Source organism: Narcine bancroftii, chromosome 1 (assembly GCF_036971445.1).
Source record: "Narcine bancroftii isolate sNarBan1 chromosome 1, sNarBan1.hap1, whole genome shotgun sequence".
Classification (NCBI taxonomy): domain Eukaryota; kingdom Metazoa; phylum Chordata; class Chondrichthyes; order Torpediniformes; family Narcinidae; genus Narcine; species Narcine bancroftii.
In genome coordinates this window covers 44324687-44345938 of record NC_091469.1, presented here as the reverse complement: position 1 = coordinate 44345938, position 21252 = coordinate 44324687, and the positions used below count along the sequence as shown (strand labels likewise).

General features: G+C 42.4%; 1 protein-coding gene across 1 annotated transcript in view; it reads right to left on the bottom strand.

Annotated features, from left to right (window-relative positions):
• The window catches only part of LOC138759348 (neuromedin-K receptor-like), a 103495-nt gene that overhangs the window by 65345 nt on the left and 16898 nt on the right, over positions 1-21252 (bottom strand). Inside the window, exon 2 of the mRNA XM_069929981.1 lies at positions 158-334. Within this exon, the coding sequence (XP_069786082.1) occupies positions 158-334 (177 nt within the window). The remainder of the gene's footprint in view (positions 1-157; positions 335-21252) is intronic.

Below are 21252 nucleotides of genomic sequence, written 5' to 3'. Positions count from 1 at the left end.
TTAGCTTTCTACAGTCATGTAGAGGAGAATGCCACAAACTCACTCAGCCCTAGTTTTCACATCTCCTTTTCATTCATTCCTGCCTACACATTTCAAATGCTGGAATGAAAATCCAAATGCAATGCTGTGCTTATGGGAACCTCATACAAACACTTACATGAAATCTCCTGGCCAATTCAGTTGACAAAGAACACGCCCTGGCTGCTGCTTGACTTCTGAGTAATAACACAGAGGGAATGCAAGAAGAGTGGCCAAACTCCAGATGCTTGCAATAATGACTTTAGTTACTGTTGCTGACAGTCTTGGCTGTAGAGGATGTATAATGGCCAAGTACCTGCACAATACAAAATAGAATCGTTTTATTACAACGTTTTATCATGATTTTCAATATTGGTTTGATTATATTCTTTCCACTCGCTGCAATGTTTGGAGGAAAAGCACTTTCTGGTAAGCCTTTGAATTCTCCTTCAAGCGACAATTCCACAGGGATAATCAGCATTTCCTGTTTTATTTCAAGTAACAAGACATGCACAGCATTTTTGTTCAGCAAATTCAAATAATGTTTCTGCTTTTGAGACAGATATAGAAGCAGATTAAACTCTTGTGATTAATCCCACACTCATGCCCTCCACCTTTGGCACTGACTCCCTAACTCTTGATTCTCTTAATATCCGGTCTTCTACTGATCTGTCTTGAACACATCAGTGACTGAGCCTCAGTGTTTTCAGGTAGATAATTCTGAAGTGATACCTTTACAATTTTGCTGAAGATCGGATTTGCTGCAATGGCAGTGCTGCCGCTGGTGAGGACCCACGGAGAGTGGGGAGCGGAAAACAGGAGACGGGGGTCCATAAATGGGCCTGTAATTAGAGATGATGGTGGTTTTATTTAAGAAATACTGCAGCCACAGGGTCTGCACCAAAGATGGTGGTGCCTATGATTGGCAGCAGCCATGAGGGGTTGCAGACTTCTGGAAAGCAGAAGGAGAGGACCAGAGCAGGGCAGCAGAAAATGAAGAGAACCCTCCCCCCCTCTCCCCCCCCCCCATATGAGGAGAATCAGAAATGAGCCACAGGATGGTGACCATGGTGGCAAACCAGTGAGGCGTCTGTGATTGAATAAACACCGGCGGCAAGGTGTTGGTGACTCGAGGTGAAGAATTTACACAGGCTGCAGGCTGATGGTGACTGCTGCCAAGAGATTCACACCAGAGGGTGAACTGCTGGACATTGGCTCAAGACTGGCTGAAGGGGCACCAGATATCAGAACTGGGATGCGAGAGGGCTGTTGTAGGGTTCCTGGTCGTGTTGCAGGTTCCAATCTGGAGCTCGGGCTGCTGATGGCTTGGACTGGACTGTGTGAGGCTGCAGGGGCTGCGGAAGCGCTGGAGGCAAATCCATGGATACTTGGTGACTCATTTTCTGAATGTAAGAGGTGCTTCAGAAAATTTCTGCCGATGGTGAATCTGTGCCTTACAGCAGATAAAAGTGAATTTTGTGTAATATTGCACTGCTTTTATTCCATGACAATAAATTGAATCTTTAATCTTGAATTGTGCACCTGTAACTATTCTGCCAGTTACCACCTCAAAAATTTCAGATCTCTCTGCTGCAATGACTCAGTACATTTATGCACCAGCCAACTGAAATATCCATCTATTTTCTATTTATCTATTTATTTATTTATTCATCTATTCATTTATTTATTTATCTATCTATCTATCTATCTATTTATTTATTTATTGCTTGATTTATGATTCACTTCTATGTTTATTAGCTTTTTTCTTATATGTTTTGTGCTTTATATACCTGTGAACCTGCAGCAAGTAAGGTTTTGATTGCATCTGTCTTTACAACAAACTTCATTCATTCTTTGATTGGTCAAATTTCTTCACTTTATATAAAAAAACCTGATGAGCAGCCAGACCTACTAGGGTTACAAGTTGCAATTTGAGTACAAATGCAAGTGGATTCCAAACATTACATTCAAATGATTTTAAAAAAAATCAGCTGGTGCACTTTCACCCTTGAGTCAGAAGTAAATGAAAAGCATTGAAAATTGCCATTGGATCCAACATTATCAGATTTTGCAATTTTTTGTTTCCTTAAAAGTGTTAAATGTAACCAGTGCCAAACTGAGTGATATTTCAATGCTTAATAGCCAAAGTCATTACCAATTTCTAGACACTAATTCACTTACAAGCATCTCAACAGTGCTAACGACATCTATAGCACACAGCACTCCAGTCCTCCACACTAACACCAACTTCACCATCAAATCCACTGCCTTCCAGTGAGTTTCCAGCTTCGACATTTTCATGTTTCAATGGGACATTAATCACTTGGACCTCCAACCACTGTGGTGATATGTATATACTGTTTTGTGTATAAGTGGCTGGTCCACCCACTGATAACTTGATCCCCTGTAAACCATCCCCCGTGACCTAGCCCATAAAGGTCGATCTCCCTGCCCCCTTCCATTCATTTGAGCACATAGACTTGTCCCAGCTGAAATCTAATGTGTATTGAAGTCTATCGTTCCTCACTCAGCCTTTGGAGCCATTGATAGTGTGTATCAATTTAATACACATTCATTTTCCACATGGAATCAACAAGCTGCTGAAATCGATCCACAGATGCCTGAAGCTGCTAAACGGTATGAACAGTGGATCACCTGTTTCACAAACTTCCTTGAAGTCACAGTGGGCATGGTGGACTCTGTCATGAAGAAACTTAAGGTCCTGTAAGCTAGAGTGGGCCATCGAGCATACCTGGTGATTCGGACTGTACGACCTACAGTCATACATGGGTAAACTCTGCAATCTCTATCAACCCTGGATGAATGAAGTGTACTCATGGTTCCAGCTGGCCTTGAGAAAACAGCAACTCAGTGAGTCCATAGAAAAGTTCCTCCAAGCACTGTACGACCTGGGAGAGACTGCTGGGGCACTGCTACAGCCCCGTGCCCATAACCCAGTGTGTGGAGGAGCAGGTCCAAGAAGCCTGCATGGCTGGAATGAGGTCTGACTACATTCGTCAGTGACTGCTCGAGGAGGACAAGTTGCCCCTGAAGAGTGCCTTCCAGCTTTCCAGGACTCTCGACTCGGCCAAACGTAACGCCGAAGAGATCACTAGTAAAAATGGGGCCTCCACATGCGGACTGCAGGCACTGCCATGTTGGCACCCGGCATCCAGACAGCCTCTGCGCTGTAATTGGATACCCGAGGTGCCACTTCTATAACCAACAGAAGCACCCCCGACGACTCTGACCAACTAAGGAGGCGGATCTGTTTGGGATGCGGATCAGTTTGGGACGCAGGAATAAGGGATATTACCAGTGCATCTGTAAGTCCAAAACCTCCTGAACAAGCACCGCGGTGCTGAAATCATGTCCAGGCCTGAACAGCTCAACCACGTGCACGACTCGGGAGTCACCATCTTACCCAACATCTCCTCTCCCCTCCTGGATGACGTGACCTCTTCCTTCTGCTGCCTGGATGATGTCACTTCCTCCCTCTTCCTCCAATGTGACAATGTGGTCAATATGGAGGCTGCCATCTTACTGGTCGGGCCTCCCCTCCAACAGCGATGACAACAACCCAATCTTGGCCTCCGTGACTGAACCAGGGCAGCCCTCATTTGATCACCCAATCGATGATGGAGATCAAGGTAAACAGGAAAAGAACAAACTGCCTGTTTGACAGTGGGAGCACAGAGAGCTTTATTCACCCGGAAACTCTCTCTCCCTGTTAGACCCATGAGCGGTACCATTTCTATGGCCACAAAGGACCAATCCACTGAGATCTGGGGGTTCTGTGTAGCGTCGTTAATAGCGGGGAGTAATGTTATGATAACTTTCATTTGCTTGTGATGCCACAGCTCTGTGCACCCATACTCCTGGGCCTTGACTTCTAGAGTCAGTTTAGGAGCAAGACATTGGCATTCTGAGGACACAACCACCCATAACAGTACACAACCCGCCAATCACAGCCCCCTCCTGCGGCCTCTCCACCCTCCACATATTCGCTTTGTCATTATTTGAGAACCTGATCCTGGACTGCAGGCCCATTATGACGAAAGGCAGGCGCTATAGCGTTGAGAACAGGGAAGTTATAATGTCTGAAGTGTAGGAATCAGTTTGAGCCTGTGGCAAGCCCAAGTCATGGTGGTCAGGGGCAGGAGCAAACCCCGTATGGCAATCGATTACAGCCAAATGGTCAACTGCTTCACTCAACCAAATGTTTACCCCCTCCCCGAATAGCCGATATGGTCAATAAAGTAGCCCAGTATAAAGTGTACTCCACGATTGATCTGAAGTCAGCATACCACCAACTCCCCCTTCACCCAGAGGACCGCAAATACGCTACCTTTGAAGCAGATGGCAGTCTTTATCACTTCCTCAGGGTGCCCTTCTGAGTCACTAATGGGGTCTCAGTGTTCCAAAGGGAGATGGATCAGATGGTAGACAGGCATAAACTGACAGCAACGTTCCCCCTACCTTGACAATGTCACCATCTGTGGCCATGACCAGCAGGACCACAATGCAAATCTGGCAAAATTTCTCAGCACAGCTAAGTCCCCTAATTTGACATAACAAGGAGAAGTGTGTTTAGTACCACTCGCCTGACTCTCCTTGCTTGCATTGTGGTGCATGGTGTTATTGCCCCCAACCCCTACCGCATGTATCCCCTTATGGAACTCCAAATACTACACAACCTCAAGGCACTGAAACGATGCCTGGGGTTCTTTTCTTACTATTCCCAGTGGGTACCCAATTATGTTGATAAGGCCTACCCCTTAGTAAAGTTCACCAAATCAAAGGAGACATCACTAAGGCCACAATGCTTGCCATGGACTAATCGATCCCATTTCAGATGGAGAGCGAAGCCTCTGACCAGGTGGGCAGGCCAGTAGCATTTCTTTACCGCACCTTGCATGGCCCCGAAACATGGCTCTCCTCAGTCGAGAAGGAGGCACAGGTGATGGTTGAGGTAGTACACCACTGGCATCACTACCTGAAGAAAGATTTACCCTCCTTCAGACCAATGGGCTGTCGCCTTCATGTTTAACACAAAACTGCAGGTTAAAATCAAGAACGATAAAATTCTAAGGTGGAAAATCGAACTCTCCACCTATAATTATGATATCCTGTACTGGCCAGGCAAACTCAACAATCCCCCAGATGCCCTATCCCAGGGGACGTGTGCCAGAGTATATCTTGACTGCCTTCAGTCCCTCCACGATGACCTTTGGCACTCTGGAGTCATAAGGTTGTTCCACGTCATAAAAGCCCAGAACTTCCCATACTCCATTGAAGACGTCAGGTCTCTGACCAGACACTGTCCGGTCTGCGTGGAATGTAAACTGCAGTTCTTCAGGCCTGACAAAGCACACCTCATCAAGGCCACGCACCCCTTCAAACGACTGAGTGTCGATTTCAAGGGACCCCTGCCCTTGACCAATAGGAATGTCTATTTCCTTAATGTCTTGGACGAGTTCTCCAGATTCCCATTTGCCATCCTTTATCCTGACATGACCCCTGCCACAGTTATTAGGGCACTCTGCAGCATATTCACCATTTTCGTGTACCCAGACTATATCCACAGTGATTAGGGGTCCTCATTCATGAGCGACAAGATGCGACAGTACCTGTTGGCTGGAGGCATAGCTACTAGTAGGACCACAAGCTATAACCCCGGAGAAACAGCCAGGTGGAGAGAGAAAATGCCACCATTTGGAAGGCGATCCTCCTGGCCCTTAAGTCAAAAGGCTTAGCAGTGTCTCACTGGCAGGAAGTCCTGCTAGATGCACACCAAGCCATCCAATCCCTCCTATGCACTGCTACAAATATGACCCTACATGAATGCTTGTTTTCCTTCCCCAGGAGGTCAGCGACTGGAACCACTACCACCCTGGATCTTATCTCCGGGACCCATCCTGCTGAGGAAACATGCAATGGGCCATTAGACCGACCTGTTCGTGGAAGAGATGCAGCTCCTGCACGTTAACTTGCAATATGTTTACATCCAGTACCTCGTTGGACATGAGGACACATTCATTGTTTGGGACCTGGTGCGTGCCAGAGACTCCCACCCACCCCCAGCCACCACATATACACACATCATCCCCTACAGGTACTTGGTGAAGACTAGCGACACCCCCCCGGACACCCACACCACATGCCCGGGGCCCTCACCGAGGCAAGCACCACAACTGCCCCCAGACAACCAAACCCCATCCCTTACGATGACAGCCTTGCCCCTCCCGCCTCAAGACACCCAACCAGCAATGGAGCTGACCAGTACACCACTGGCAGAGCTGCAGAGGTCACAAAGGCAGAGGAAGCCACCTAACTGGCTGAACCTTGGTCTGGGTTTTGTTTTTTTTTAATAAAGAGGGGATGAATGTGGTGAGATGTATATACTGTTCTGTGCTGCTTTGTATAAGTGGCTGGCCCGCCCACTCATGACTCAATCCCCTCCCCGTGACCTGGCCATTAAGGCTGACCTCCCTGCCGCCTTCCATTGATTTGACCACATGGAGTTGGGCCAGCTGAAATCTAATGTGCATTAAAGCCTATAGTTCCTCACTCAGTCTTTGGAGTCATTGATAGTGAGTTTCACATTTACCACTCTAAACTCAGTCTCTCTGAACATGCTGCTCTCTGCTCACTCTGCCCCAACCTCAACTTCATTTTCAAATCTGCAGACAACGGAGGTTTGGTTGTGGTTGTGTGATTTGACTTCTACTTTGCAGAGACCAGACACCAGCTCTCAGACACTTCCTCATATCTACCCCTAGATCAAGTTTCATTAACCATCATCAGGTTATCATCTTACACCATCACTTCAAAAAATGTAAAAAATCCATCCCTTTAACACGGTTCCTCTGCCTCTACGCCTGTTCCCAGGATGATGCCTTCCACTCAAGCACATCCATCATGTCCTCTTGCTTTAATAAATGTGGATTCCCCTTACTGTCATTAAGCCCGCACCCACATTTCCTCCATTTGTCGTACTTCCTTCCTCACCACACCTCTGCCCAAACAGAATAAGGACAGAGTCTATCTGATCCTCTTACCACCCCACCAACCTTCACATCTGACACTCATCCAACATTTCCACCTACTTCAGCACAATTCCCCTTCCCGCCACATCTTGCCCTCTCCATGCCTGTTGGCTTTCCACAGGGATAAATATCAGAGTTCCTCGTCTGCTCCTCCCTCTCACCCATCCCTCCACCCCATTAGGGAATTCCCACTGTGACCACAGAAAGTGCAAAACTCATTCCTACATCATTTCCCTCATCTCCATCCAGAGCCACAAATAGACCTTCTCGATGAGGTAGAGATTTACATTCACATCATACAACCTAATCTACTGCATTCAGTGTTCAGTGTGTTCGGTGTTCAGAATTAGTGTCATTTCACCGGACATCTACACTATGTATTTGGATCTGAACATGAGCTTCTTATGGCCAACTCTTAAATCCCAACCATTCCTACAATGGCATTTCGATTTGCTGCCAAGGACAAATGTAAACTTGAGTACCAACACATCATATTCATCCCATTCAGCCTTAAACCTAATATACTTTTCTAATTTTAGATAACCCCCACCTAATCTGATTCCACTGTTTCCAACTCTTTACCTCTCCTATACTTAATTTGTTTTCTTCTCTCTAATTTTTACCCCTTCATCCTTCTTAATGGTTTCTCCTACCTTTCTCTCCACCTATCACACCATCACCTCTGGATCCCTCCCCCAGCTTTTCTCTTTTTAGAAAATATTTTACTTATTTTTAATCAGTGTTGATAAGGGATTCAGACGCGTAACATTGACTGAACATTTCTACTCATGGATGCTGTCTGACCTGCTGAGTTCTTCCAGCAATTCTTTGTCTGCTCACGATTCCAGCATGTGCAGCTTTTGTGTTTCTCCATCCCATACTCTTCCAACATGACGTCACCAACAAAGTCATTATATATCAATACAACCTCAGACCAAGGTCAATACAAGTGGAGCTTACTTGAAGAGAGCATATTTTTTAGTTGCTCATAGTCATTTACAGAAATCACAAAGTCTTCAAGTTTTGATGGTATAAATAATTACATGAGAAAAATATTCAGGGTTCCTCTGACTGTTGTTGACATATGGATTCAAAGAGCAAAGCGGAAGTTTGAGATAAATTTACCAATCCCAGTACAACTGGATGAGCGAGACACTGGCTCTTTCAGTTGCACAATGCTATTGGATGCAAGAAATTCATGAACAACTATCTTGTGAACAAGATCGCATGAACTGGTAAATTTTCTGGTGAAGTGAAGGACCATCATATTCTGCAATGATTGGATGTCTTCATAAAAACCCACTGAACCAGAGTGCAATCAACTTCGCTTTGACAGGTGTGACAAGACACCGAGGACTGAAGAATGCCATTTTGTCCAGTTGTATAATAATAATAAACGAACATTACAGGGATACTTTACCAATGCATTGTTGGCACAGGGCTTTGTGTGGCACCTCACAGTGGACAATATTCACTGTGATCTTTGCAACATCCTGCCCATAGATAAGCAGAATAAATTTCTGTCTTGGCATTGTTTAGTCTTAATACTTTACTCATCTGAATGAAAACATTTTGTCCTGTACATCTGCCAATGTATCCAGCTGGTAGAACTTCCAAATTACTGAAGCTGTCACCAAGTACCATTTAATCCTTCTCCTTATTATAAATATAACAATCTTCCATCACATTGTTTATAATGCTGTACAAATTCCAAAGGATTTTAATGAAACTTCCATCTAAATAAAAGGGAAGAAGCAAAGTTTGGGAACAATATCATTACTGTAGAACTCTAGTTAGAAAGGCAAAGATATTCATTACATAAAACATATTCACAATACAATCTATTAGTAATGGTCAAGGAGAAAATATATTTTTTTTAATTTTAAATTTACTTCTAGAATTTATTTCATACTCCAAAGTGAGGCCCTGGAACCAGGATTATACCAGTCAAGGGAGAGATGAGGGGTTGGACTTGGGTATATCAATTAATGAAAATGGTGGAAAAATTTGTGTCTGAACAACATGACAAGGATTGTCAATGCTAGATACACGCTGGTGCAGTACAATTTCCTGCATTAGTTGTACCTCACACTGCAAAAATTACTTAAATCAAAGTCAGAAATTTTGGATATGTGTTTCAGATGCTGTGTCGAGGTTGGAACCTTTATCCACTCCACCTGGCTATGTACCCCTTCTGGGTAGACCTGGAGGACATCTTACAAAAATTACAAAAGTGGAGTTTCCACAAGACCCAAAATTGTTCCTTCTGGGAAATATTAATGAAGTCCAATTTAGATGATCTAAACACCAAATTCAATTTGCGAAGATAGTTTTTGTCGATAGCCAGGAAGTGTGTAGCAGTTGTGTGGTAGTCCAACTCACAACTTAGCATTACACTACAGAGTTGCATTCCCCTGGAGAAGATTACTTATAACTTGAGGAAGAAGTAATGACACGTTCATTGAAGTGTGGCAGCTGTACCTGAGGCACATAGACACACAGATAATGATCTATCCCTCCACTTAAGAAAAACAATTGAAATAAAAACTGTTCTGACAGATAAATAAAAGAGTCTGAATTAGGTTTGTTTGTGGTTTTGAAGACATGTAGATATTATATTGTATAAGAAAATGTCTTGTACTGTTTGTATATATTTGCCTGAGTCTTAAAATAAAATTATAAAAATAAAGGAGAAAACTATTGAAGGAAGAACAGAAGAATACTGAAACAACATTCTATTACTTAAAAGTTTATAAGAAATTTTTGGGAGAATTCTGAAAGCTATTGTGTACATTTCCTTTGAATAAATAAAATAAAGTCATTGTATTATCTGGAATGCAGATAAAGGAAAGGAAGATCCTGGTGTCAAAAATCAAAGAAAAATGTTGGTATCAAAGTGGGTTTAGCAGGTGTAGTCTACACGGTATGTACCACACACTCGTTAATCAAGAAATGAGGAAAGGTCTTGACAATATTCCCTAATGAAAGACCAGGAATACTTTCTCATTAGAGATTTGTTCAGTCACGGGTTGAATCAACAAGGATAATGTTAGTGGGCATTTGTCAACTCTGTTAAATAAGGATATTTAAGTTTGAGCACAAAGAGTAAAAAAGCAGAGGGTTAACCAAAAGTTCTTTGAGGTTAATACTTCTCAGGTACTGCGAGAGCAGACTATGAATAAGAGGAGGAGCATTTAAAAAGTAACGGGAAAGATAGGTGCTCATTTTAATCTTGTCGGGGGCTGCAAATGCAGGAATATAAATGAGAGGAGGAGTGGTTAAAAAGCAACAGGAGAGGAAGCTGCTTGTTTAAATTTCTCCATTGGTCAATTAGCTGTATCAATATAAAGGGAAGCTCAAGTGAATGGCCAGTGTGTAAGTGCCCAGTCTACAACAGTTAAAGTCAGGGAAGATCTTTGCAATAGAGTAGCTGGTGGAGAGGATAGCTAGGGTAGTAGAATGCTTCAAGAGCAGGATGTGGGAAATCTGGGAGAGTGCAATTGTCCCTGATGACTTCAGCTACTAGAGGTGCATCCAACTGCATCGTGTAAGGAAACTGGAGCTGGATGAACTGATCATTCAGGAGGCAGAGGGGATGAGAGGCAGAAGCTATAAGGAGACAGTCACATCCAAAAGGTAAGAGGCAGGTAACAGAGGGCAGTCAGCAAAGAGCACCTCTGTGGCCATTCCCCTCAACAATAAGTTTCCTGCTTTGCATATTGTTTGGTGGGTGTGATAGTACAGATCTATCACCAATGTATATAGTGTATATAGTTACAGTATCTAGACTGTGCTTACAGTGATTGGCTGAGAGCTAAGCCACGCCTACTGTTTGGGCCTTAAAGGGTTGTGTCCCTAGCCAGGTCGGATCATTCCGGAGTGGTCGGCCACCTGTGAAGAGCTCCTGTCTTTTGCTAATAAAAGTCTTCGTTTGGATCAACAAGTCTTTGATTCTTTTGATGAGCTCTACGGGGGTGGGGGGGGGGGTCTATCTACCAGGGACAAGTCATAATGGTCAGGTCTCTGGCACAGAGAATGGCCCTTTGGCTATGAAGGGAAGGGGGGGAAGAAGAGAGCTATAGTGATTGGGGACTCAATTGTTAATAGATCGGAGGTTCTGTGAACAAAATTTAAACTCCTGGATGGTAGTGATCAGTGATGTCTCAGACTGTTCACAGCATTCTGAAGCAGGAGGGTGAGTTGCCAGATGTTGTGGTCTACATTAGGACCAATGATATAGATAGGATAAGATCCTGAAGTGGAATGGAAGGAAGGAAGCTGAAGAGCAGGACCTCAAGGGTGGTAATCTCAGGATTGCTCCCTGTGACACATTCCAATGAGGGTAGAAAGAGGAATTTGTGGTAGATGAATGCATGGCTGAAGAGATGATGCAGGGGATAGGAGTTCATATTTGTGTATCATTGGGATCTCTTCTGGGGAAGGTATAATCTGAACAAAAAGGATGAGCCGCACTGGAACTGAAGAGGGACCAATATCCTGGCAGGTAGGTTTGCAGGAGCTGGTAGGAAGAGTTTAAATCAGCTTGGCAGTGATATGGGAACCAGAATGAACAGAAGGTGAAAAGGATGATGTAATGTGTTGTGGGTTTGAGGAAGGACAGGCAGGGGAGGAAGTATAACTGTAGACAGTTGGAAGGTTTTAAATGTGTCTATTTCAATGCAAGTAGTATTGGGAATAATGGAGATGAACTTAGAGCATTGATCAGTATGTGGAATTACAATGTTGTGGCCATTACAGGGACTTGGCTGATGCAAGGACAGGATTGGCTGATGCAGGTACTGGGGTTTAGATATTTTAAAAGTGATAGGATGGAAGGTAAAAGTGGGGAGGCCAGAGTAGCATTACGAGTCAGGGATAGTATCAAAGCTGAAGAAAGGAAGGATACTGTGGGAGGGAGTGTTGACTGAGTCAGTGTGGTGGAAGTCAGAAATAGGAAGGGAGCAATCATTATATTGGAAGTCATCTAAAGGCAGATAAAAAAGGGTTGTTTCTATGGGAGACATCAACTTCCCAAATATTGACTGGCACCCCCCTCTGCAAGAGGGATAGAAGGGGTTGAATTTGTTAGGAGAGCCAAAGAAGGATTCCTGACACAGTATGTGGACTAGCTGACTAGAAGAGAGGCCAGACTGGATCTATTGCTGGGTAATGAACCTGGTCAGGTGAAAAACCATTCAGTGGGGGAAGCATTTCATTACTAGTGACCGCAGCTCCCTGGACTTCAGCATCGTTAAGGATAAGAATAAAAACAGACAAAATAGTTAAGTGTTTAGGAAAGGGCTGATTACAATGTGATGAGGCAAGAATTAGGGTGAATAAATTGGGAATATATGCTCTCAGGATATTTAGGGGCCAATTGCACAGGGTAGGTTTGTCCCAGTGAGAGAAAAGAGGGTGAGAAATGGGAACCATGGTTGATAAAGCAAGTGAGACAGCAAGAGGAAGAAGGAAGCATACATTAGATTAAGGAAGCAAAAAACAGGAAGGGCTCATGAGAATTATATGGTAGCCAGGAAGGATGAGAAGTCCTTGGCAAATTGAATTAAGGAAAACTAAGGTGTTCTATGCATACATGAAGAACAGAAGGATGAGGAGAATGAAGGATAGCTGCTTAAAGAAAAGGAGGCAACATGTGCCAAGAGGCAGAGAAAGTTGGCAAGGTCCCAAGTGAATACTTGTTTCAGTATTCACCAGCAAAAAGGACCTAGGTCAAGGTGAGGTCAGAATAGAACAAGGATGTGTGTTGGACCATATAGAGTTTAAGCCAGACAAAGTATTGGATCTTTTTAAAAAGATTAGTATTGATAAGTCCCCAGGACTAGACAAGATGAACCCCAGGTTGCTATGGGGAGGGAAGAGTTAGCTGGGGCATTGATGATTTTTACTTCCTCCTTGGCGACAGGAGAGGTGTCAAAAGATTGGAAAATGGCAAATATGGTCTCCTTATTTAAAAAAGGTAATAGGGAGAATCCTGGGAATTATAGGCCAGTGAGTCTTCCATTAGTGAAGCTATTGGAAAGGATTCTTAAGGCAGGATTTAGTAGCATTTAGAGGATTATAGTCTTCTCAAGGATAGTCATCATGGTTTTGTGAGTGGAAGGTTGTGCCTCACAAGCCTAATTGAGTATTTTGAGAACAACAGAAAGGGATGAAGGTAGGGCAGTAGATGTGGTGTATATAGACTTTAGTAAGGCATTTGACAATGTCCCCCATGAGAGACTCATTCAGAAAGCCATGAGGCATGGGATCCATGGAACCTTGGCTGTATGGATTCAGAAATGGTTTGCCCATAGAAAGCAGAGAGTAGCATTGGATGGAAAGTATCCTGCTGGAGGTCAGTGACTAGTGGAGTTCTGCAGGGATCTGTTCTGGGATCCCTGCTCTTTGTGATATTTATAAATGTCCTGGAGGAAGAAGTAGAGTGATGGGTCAATAAGTTTGTGGATAATAAAAAGATTGGAGGTGTTGTGGATAGTGCTGAATGTTGTCAAAGGTTAGAAAAGGATATGGACAGGTTGCAGAGTTGGGCAGAGAAGTGGTAGAGGGAGTTAAATGTGGATAAGTGTGAGGTGATGCATTTTGGAAGGTCAAATGTGAAGGCAGAGAACATGGTTAATGGTCAGATACTTAACAGTATGAAAGAACATCGGGTCTTTGGGTTCCAAATCTATAGATCTCTCAGGGTTGTTGTGCAGATTAATACAATTGTTAAGAAGGCCAATGATATGCTGGACTTCATTACTCTGGGGATGGAGCTCAGGAGTCGTTAGATAATGTTGCAGCTCTAGATATCTCTGGTGAGAACACAGTTAGAATATTGTGTTCATTTTTGGTCACTTCATTATATGAAGGATGTGGAAGCTATGGAGAAGGTGCAAAGGAGATTTACCTGGATGTTGCCTGATTTGGAAAATATGTCTTATCAGGCAAGGTTAGCAAAGCTGGGGCTTTTCTCTTTGAAGCAAAGAAGTATTAGAGGTGATTTAATAGAGGTCTACAAGATTATGAGAAACATAGATAAGGTGAGCAGCCAGCAGCTTTGTCCCAGGGCAGGAGTAGCAAAAACCATCTTTTCAAAGTGAAAGAAGGTTTCGAGAAGACATCAGGAGTAAGTTTTTTTTTAAAAAAAACAGTTGTGGGATCCTGGATTGGTGGTGGAAGCTGGAACAATAGGGATATTTCAGAGACTCTTAGACAAGCACATGGATAGAAGTAAAACAGAGGATTATGAGGTAGGGAGTGTTTAGTTTTATTTTGGTAGGTATATATAGGTCGGCATAACATTGTGGGCTGAAGGGTGTGTACTGTGCTATATGTACTGTGTTATAATGTTCTAGCCTTGACTTAACACCTTGATTATTAAAAAGGATGGCGACTAAAATAAATAAAAACTGAGGAAGATTATTGTCATCGCAAAAGCATTTGGCTGCATTGCTGTTTACTGTTTGACGACCAGTCTATCATCAATTTCAGGAGTTAGATTTCAGATTTTTTGTCAGAATACATACTTCGCATCACAAACAACTCAGAGATTCATTTTCTTACGGGTGCGAGAGAATTACCACTAATTGGTAGTGCAAAAAATAACTGCACACAGCATGAACATTTAAGCAATCAAAAGAACAGTAAATAGATAACCAATACAAAGAAATTGACTGTGCAATACAGGGAGAGCAAAGAAAATCAATGAGGTGCACAAAAGTTCTTAAATTAGTCCTTGATTGAGTTTATTGTTGAAGAGTTTGATGGAAGAGGGAGAGCAGCTGTTCCTGAACCTGGTGGCATGAGTCTTGTGGCAGCAGCAGCGAGAACAGAGCATTTGCTGGGTGGTTTGGGTTCTTGATAATTGCTGCTGCCTTCCGACAGCAACGTTCCCTGTAGATGTATTGAATAGTGGGGAGGGTTTTTGCCTATAATATCCTGGGATATGTCTATCATCTTTTGGAGGTCTTTACACTCAGGGGTATTGGTGCTCCCAAACCAGACCACGATAACATATAACATAATATAACAATTACAGCACGGAAACAGGCCATTAGGCCCTTCTAGTCCGCACCGAACCAAACACTCCTCTCTAGTCCTACCTACCTCCACAATGACCATAACCCTCCATCTTCTTCTCATCCATATACCTGTCCAGCTTTTTCTTAAATAATAAAATTGACTCTGCTGCCACTATTTCTCCCGGAAGCTCATTCCACACCGCTACCACTCTCTGAGTAAAGAAGTTCCCCCTCATGTTACCTCTAAACCTCTGCCCCTTAACTCTTAACTCATGTCCTCTTGTTTCAATCTCTCCTACTCTTAACGGAAATAGTCTATCCACATCCACTCTGTCTATCCCTTTCATAATCTTAAATACCTCTATTAAATCCCCTCTCAACCTTCTAAGCTCCAAAGAATAAAGATCAAATCAGCCCAATCTCTCCCTGTACTCTAGATGCTTAAACCCAGGTAACATTCTGGTAAATCTTCTCTGCACTCTCTCCACTCTGTTTATATCCTTCCTATAATTAGGCGACCAGAACTGCACACAGAACTCTAAATTAGGCCCCACCAACGCCTGATACAATCTCAACATCACTTCCCAACTCCTATATTCCATGCAATGATTGATAAAGGCCAGCATACTAAAAGCCTTCTTCACCACCCTATTCACATGAGTTTCTACCTTCAGGGAACGATGTACCATTACTCCTAAATCCTTCTGCTCTTCTGTATTCATCAATGCTCTCCCATTTACTATGTATGTCCTGTTCTGGTTCTTCTTACCAAAATGAAGCACCTCACACTTATCAGCATTAAATTCCATCTGCCATTTTTCAGCCCACTTTTCTAAGCAGCCCAAATCCCTGTGCAATCCTTGAAAACCTTCTTCATTATCCACTATTCCACCTATCTTAGTATCGTCTGCATATTTACTAATCCAATTCACCACCCCATCATCTAGATCATTAATGTATATAACGAACAACAATGGGCCCAATACAGATCCCTGAGGCACACCACTGGTCACTGGCCTCCAACCTGACAGACAATTTTCCACTACCACTCTCTGGCCTCTCCCTTTCAGCCAATGTTCAATCCATTTGACTATCTCAAAATTTATACCTAAAGACTGCACCTTCTTAACTAACCTTCCATGTGGTACCTTATCGAAGGCCTTACTGAAGTCCATGTAGACAACATCCTCCACGCTACCCTCATCCACATTCCTAGTCACCTCTTCAGAAAATTCAATCAGATTGGTCAAACAGGACCTTCCGCCCACAAATCCGTGTTGAGTGCTCCTGATCAGACCCTGTCTATCCAGATATTTATAAGTACTATCTCTAAGAACTTTCTCCATTAATTTACCTACCATAGACATCAAACTTACAGGCCGATAATTGCCAGGCTTCCTCCTTGAACCCTTTTTAAATAACGGAACCACATGCGCAATACGCCAATCCTCCGGCACTATCCCCATCTCTAATGACATTTGGAAAATTACCGTCAGAGCCTCTGCTATTTCCTCCTTTACTTCTCTCAATGTCCTGGGGAAGATCCCGTCTGGTCCCGGAGACTTATCCACCTTTATATTCCTCAAAAGCCCTAAGACTACATCTTTCGTAATCACTATATTCTCCATATTTACCCAATTTGCTTTTTTTATCTCACATATCCCAATATCCTTCTCCTTGGTGAATACCGAAGAAAAGAAACTGTTCAATATCTCCCCCATTTCTCTAGGCTCCACACAGTTTTCCGCTCTGATTCTCTAAGGGACCAATTTTGACTCTCGCTTTCCTTTTACCATTAACATATTTGTAGAACCTTTTTGGATTAATTTTCACGCTGCTTGCTATAGTCTCCTTGTACCTTCATTTAGCTTTCCTAATTCCTCCCTTAAGATTCCTCTTACATTCAATGTATTTTTCAAACATCTCCTTAATTCCATGCTTCTTATACCTAATGTATGCCTCCCTTTTTCTTTGAACCAAGTTTCCAATATTCCTTGAAAACCATGGCTCTCTCAAACCTTTTGCCCCTCCTTTTAACCTAACAGAAACATAAAGCTTTTGCACTCTCAAAATCTGATCTTTAAAAGACTTCCATCTCTCTACTACATCCTGCCTATAAAACAAATTGTCCCAATGCACACCCTGTAAGGTGCAACACACCTCTGTAGAAATTTGCCAGAGTTAATGATGTCATACCAAACCTCCACAAATTCCTGAGGAAGTGGAGGTGCTGACATGCTTTTTTTAAATTTTGTCTTATATTTGTTTGGCATTATTATATAGTAATAATTATGGTAAATTGCATTTCTTGAAATAGCACATTTTTTGCACAACAGGTATTGAAAATGTGACTATTTATCCAACATTTTATATCTATTATCTATGTTTTCTTATTGTGTATTGTCAGAATTTATACATACTGTTTATTCGTGTGTTCCACTTATCTGTGACACTGCAACAGACAAGTATTACACTGTATCTGTACATTTTACTTATCTATATGATAATCATCTCTCATCATCATCAGACTGAGGTTGGAGAAAGTTAAATTATACTCATTGGGTCAAATACAGCTCTGCAGTATCAAGATTTGTTCTACTCTGTAGCTCACTTAGCCAAAGCATTTTCATAAAAACATTACAACTAAAGTTTGAACATAATAAGAACTCTTAAAAGCTGATGTTCTGCTCTGCCTGAACCCGGCATTGGCTCAGTGGGTAGACTTCCACCCTGACAGGTCTCAAGCCTTGGACTTGAGAACAGCCCCAGTGGATTCAGAGTCTCCTGTTTGCTGTTCAAGGGGAGAAAAAGAACTTGCAGTGAATCAAATTTGCAAGTCCCTGCATTGGAGCTGGCACTATTTATTGATGCAGATAATCATGCACCTGGTTTAATAAATTAGTTCTAGAGCCAATGTATGGAGGAAGAAAGAGGGAGAAACAAACACAATCCAGAATTTAAAATGGAAGTTGCCGAAGGCACACTGTTGTGAAGATAAAAACTCAGGAGTTCAAATGGTCATAATTGGAATGTAGAGAGCAGAGGGTTGTAGAAAACAATATTAAAAGTTTTAAAATTTGGACATTGCTGGATCGGAAGTAAATCAGCCAGCACTGGGTGGACAGGAGTTTGTGCAAGTTAAATCTTCAGCAGTATTGATGCTAAAGCTCTCATTTGTATTCAATAGAAAACAGGAGGTCAGCCTCATTGAAAATGTAGAGCCCATTATGGATTATAAAAGGAACAAGCTAAACTAGGAGAGGTTTTATATGTGAGGGTAAGAGAGGCATTAGTGATTGAGCAGATGTGATAGTTTCAGAAAGTTGTGTACAACCAACGAGCCTGCAGCAGATGTGGACATACCCCTCCATAAATCTTCATCCGCGAAGCCAAGCCAAAGAAGAAGAAAGAAAAGAAGTACAATCTTCAGACAGCAGCCAGAGAAAGGGGTGGATCTGGTGAGTGGGGAACAGAAAGAAAGAATTACATTCCTGCAAAATAATTTAATGACTTAAGGATGTCTCAGAGTACTTTATGATTCTTTATTTTAGAAGTGCAGACATTGTAGTAATGCAGCAGAAACAGGATTCAATGACCTGTTCTAATGATGCTGGTCGACAGTACAATAATTGTAAAACTCTACTGCTTTTCAAATCAGTGCCATGGGACTCTTATTTGAGGGCAGAGAGAGCCTCATCTTAATAACTCTTCAAAGGATGATATCTCTGAAGGTGTGGTATTCGAGCATTAACCTAGATTTTATACCAAAGTCTTTGGATTGGGGTTAAAGCCACAATGTTCAGGCACTGTCCACTGGGACTTGGACCCATAAAATTTAATTGATGGATCAAAAGAGAACACTCAGCAGATCGGCAATATCGGTTAAAGTTTCAGTTCTGATAAAAGGTTGCTGTAACATTCATTCTACTGATTTCACTGAAGATGCGTGATTTACTGGAATGTTCCCAGCACTTTCAGTTTATACGTTAGATTGCAAACATCAGTGGGTTTTTGCTTGTAGATGGATAATGATCTTTGTGGACATGGTAAGTGAAGTGACTACTGCAGTGGAAGTTCAGGTTAGTATTTAACACGAGAGCTCATTTTAGGTTGCAAATCTAGTGATTGCTGTTACGAGCCCAGCAGCAATAGATACTCACCAAGACAAATGGTGAGTTCAACAAAAGTTGCTCTTAATTATCTTTAAACATGAAAAAAGAATCACACTTTAACTTAACTAACTGAACTTAACCCACTTCTAATACTAAGTGGACATGTTTGTAATGTGTGTGTTAGTTCAGAAAAGTTATTTGGTTCACAGGCCAATCTCATTTCTCATTCCTCCAAGTTCACTGGTTGCAGGAAATTCTTATGCTGTGCACAGAATTTAACATTTATAAAGTTCACCAGGCTTTGGTGCTTGAAAGGTAAATGGTTACTGCTCAGGAAGGTTCTTATCAGTTTTCAGAGAGAGATTTGTTGTTCCAGGACATCCACAATGGATTCCTTTTTAATTAGCCACTTCAGTGTCTTACTGACAAAACTTGCCACCTTCAGGGTTCTCCAGATGACAACCTCTTTCTTTCAGGTCATCAAAGAGTGCCTTTTTGTTTCTTTTATTCCAAGTGAAACATTAGATAGCCACTCCTATCCTCTTGTATGAAGCACAAGGGCTTTGCCCAGACTCAACAAAGCATTTACAAACCAGACTTCCAAATGAGGCTTTCCACAAGCTTGCCAGCTTGTCCTGTTCCAGTCTCTGCTGCTGTTACTGACTAACACTGTAGAAGTGATCTCTGGGTGTGTCTCTATCTCTCTCACTCTGAGAGAAAGCCTATGTGACTCTCTCTGCTTGAAGAACCACATGACCCTCTTAGAACAGCTCCATTCAATCTGCAACTCCAACAAGATCTTTCCTCTGTTGCCCTTTTGTAAATAACAATCCATTAGTAAAGTATCATGGGCACTCTCCAAAGCTCTTGCAAAAGCTGTGGAGCTGATTGGTCTAGCATTAGCAGAGCTCCAGTATTTTAAATCAGATCTGTTTTAAAGTGTTTGTATGTGACCTACTCTAACAAACCTTTCCCAATTTATCTCCCAAAAACATATCCATATACTCTGTCACATTGCCATGTTCATTTCTATAGGAATATCAGTTAATACCCCAATTTCTCACTGCCTGTGAGAATTAAGTAGAAAGGAAAGGCAAGATGCAAATTGTAGATGAGCTCGAACATTTTTTGCTGTCAGTTTTTCACAAAGGAACTATGAAGACAGCTCGAGAAAATTGTTTTGGAACCGAGAGGGAGTCACGTGATGGAGAATACCAGCCCTCTCCAGAATAGAGAAAAAAAAGCAAAGCCCCTGACACACAAATCACAACAAATAAAAAAATAAAGGTGTAGAGAAAATGGCACCTAAGAAAGAAAAACTACGGGAAGAAAAGAAGGAAAAACGCTGGAAGAGAAAAGTGAAGGCCTTACCTGCATGAAAAAGCAGGGATCCGCAGTGGAAAGAGGAGCCTGCTCCCCGAGGTTAGTGGAGACCCCGCAGGGTCATGACCCACCAACCGCGGGACTTAAAAAATGGCTCACTGAGCCAAACAGAGGTGCACAACTGCGCACGACAAGGAGAACACCGACGGGAGGGGGGACCAGCTGTGGAATGAAACTCCACAGCACGAACAGCTGAGAGATGCCCGACAGCAGGCCTCCCAGCTGGAAGATAAAGAAAGCAACGGGAAAGGGAGGGGTGAGAAAGTAAAAAGGAAGCAAGAGACAACAGATAGATTTTAAAAATTTTCAAGAACAAATGAAAGCATTAAAAGAATGGTTGACACTAGAATATAGTGAAATTAAAAGAAAAATGAAAAGTACAGAAGAAAAAGTGAGTAGAATAGAGCTGGTCATAACAGATGTAGGGAAAGGATTAGAAAATGTGGAAGAGCGTGTAATGGCGATAGAAATGGAAGTAAACAGCTTAAAAAGAAAATGACAAAAAAGTTAAAAAACACAGGAGTTGTTAGCTCAAAAGATGGATATAATGGAAAACTATAGTAGGTGAAACAATATAAAGATAGTGGGCCTTAAGGAAGATGAAGAAGGCAAAGATATGAAAGAATTTATAAAAGAATGGATCCCAATGGTCCTGGAAATGCCAGA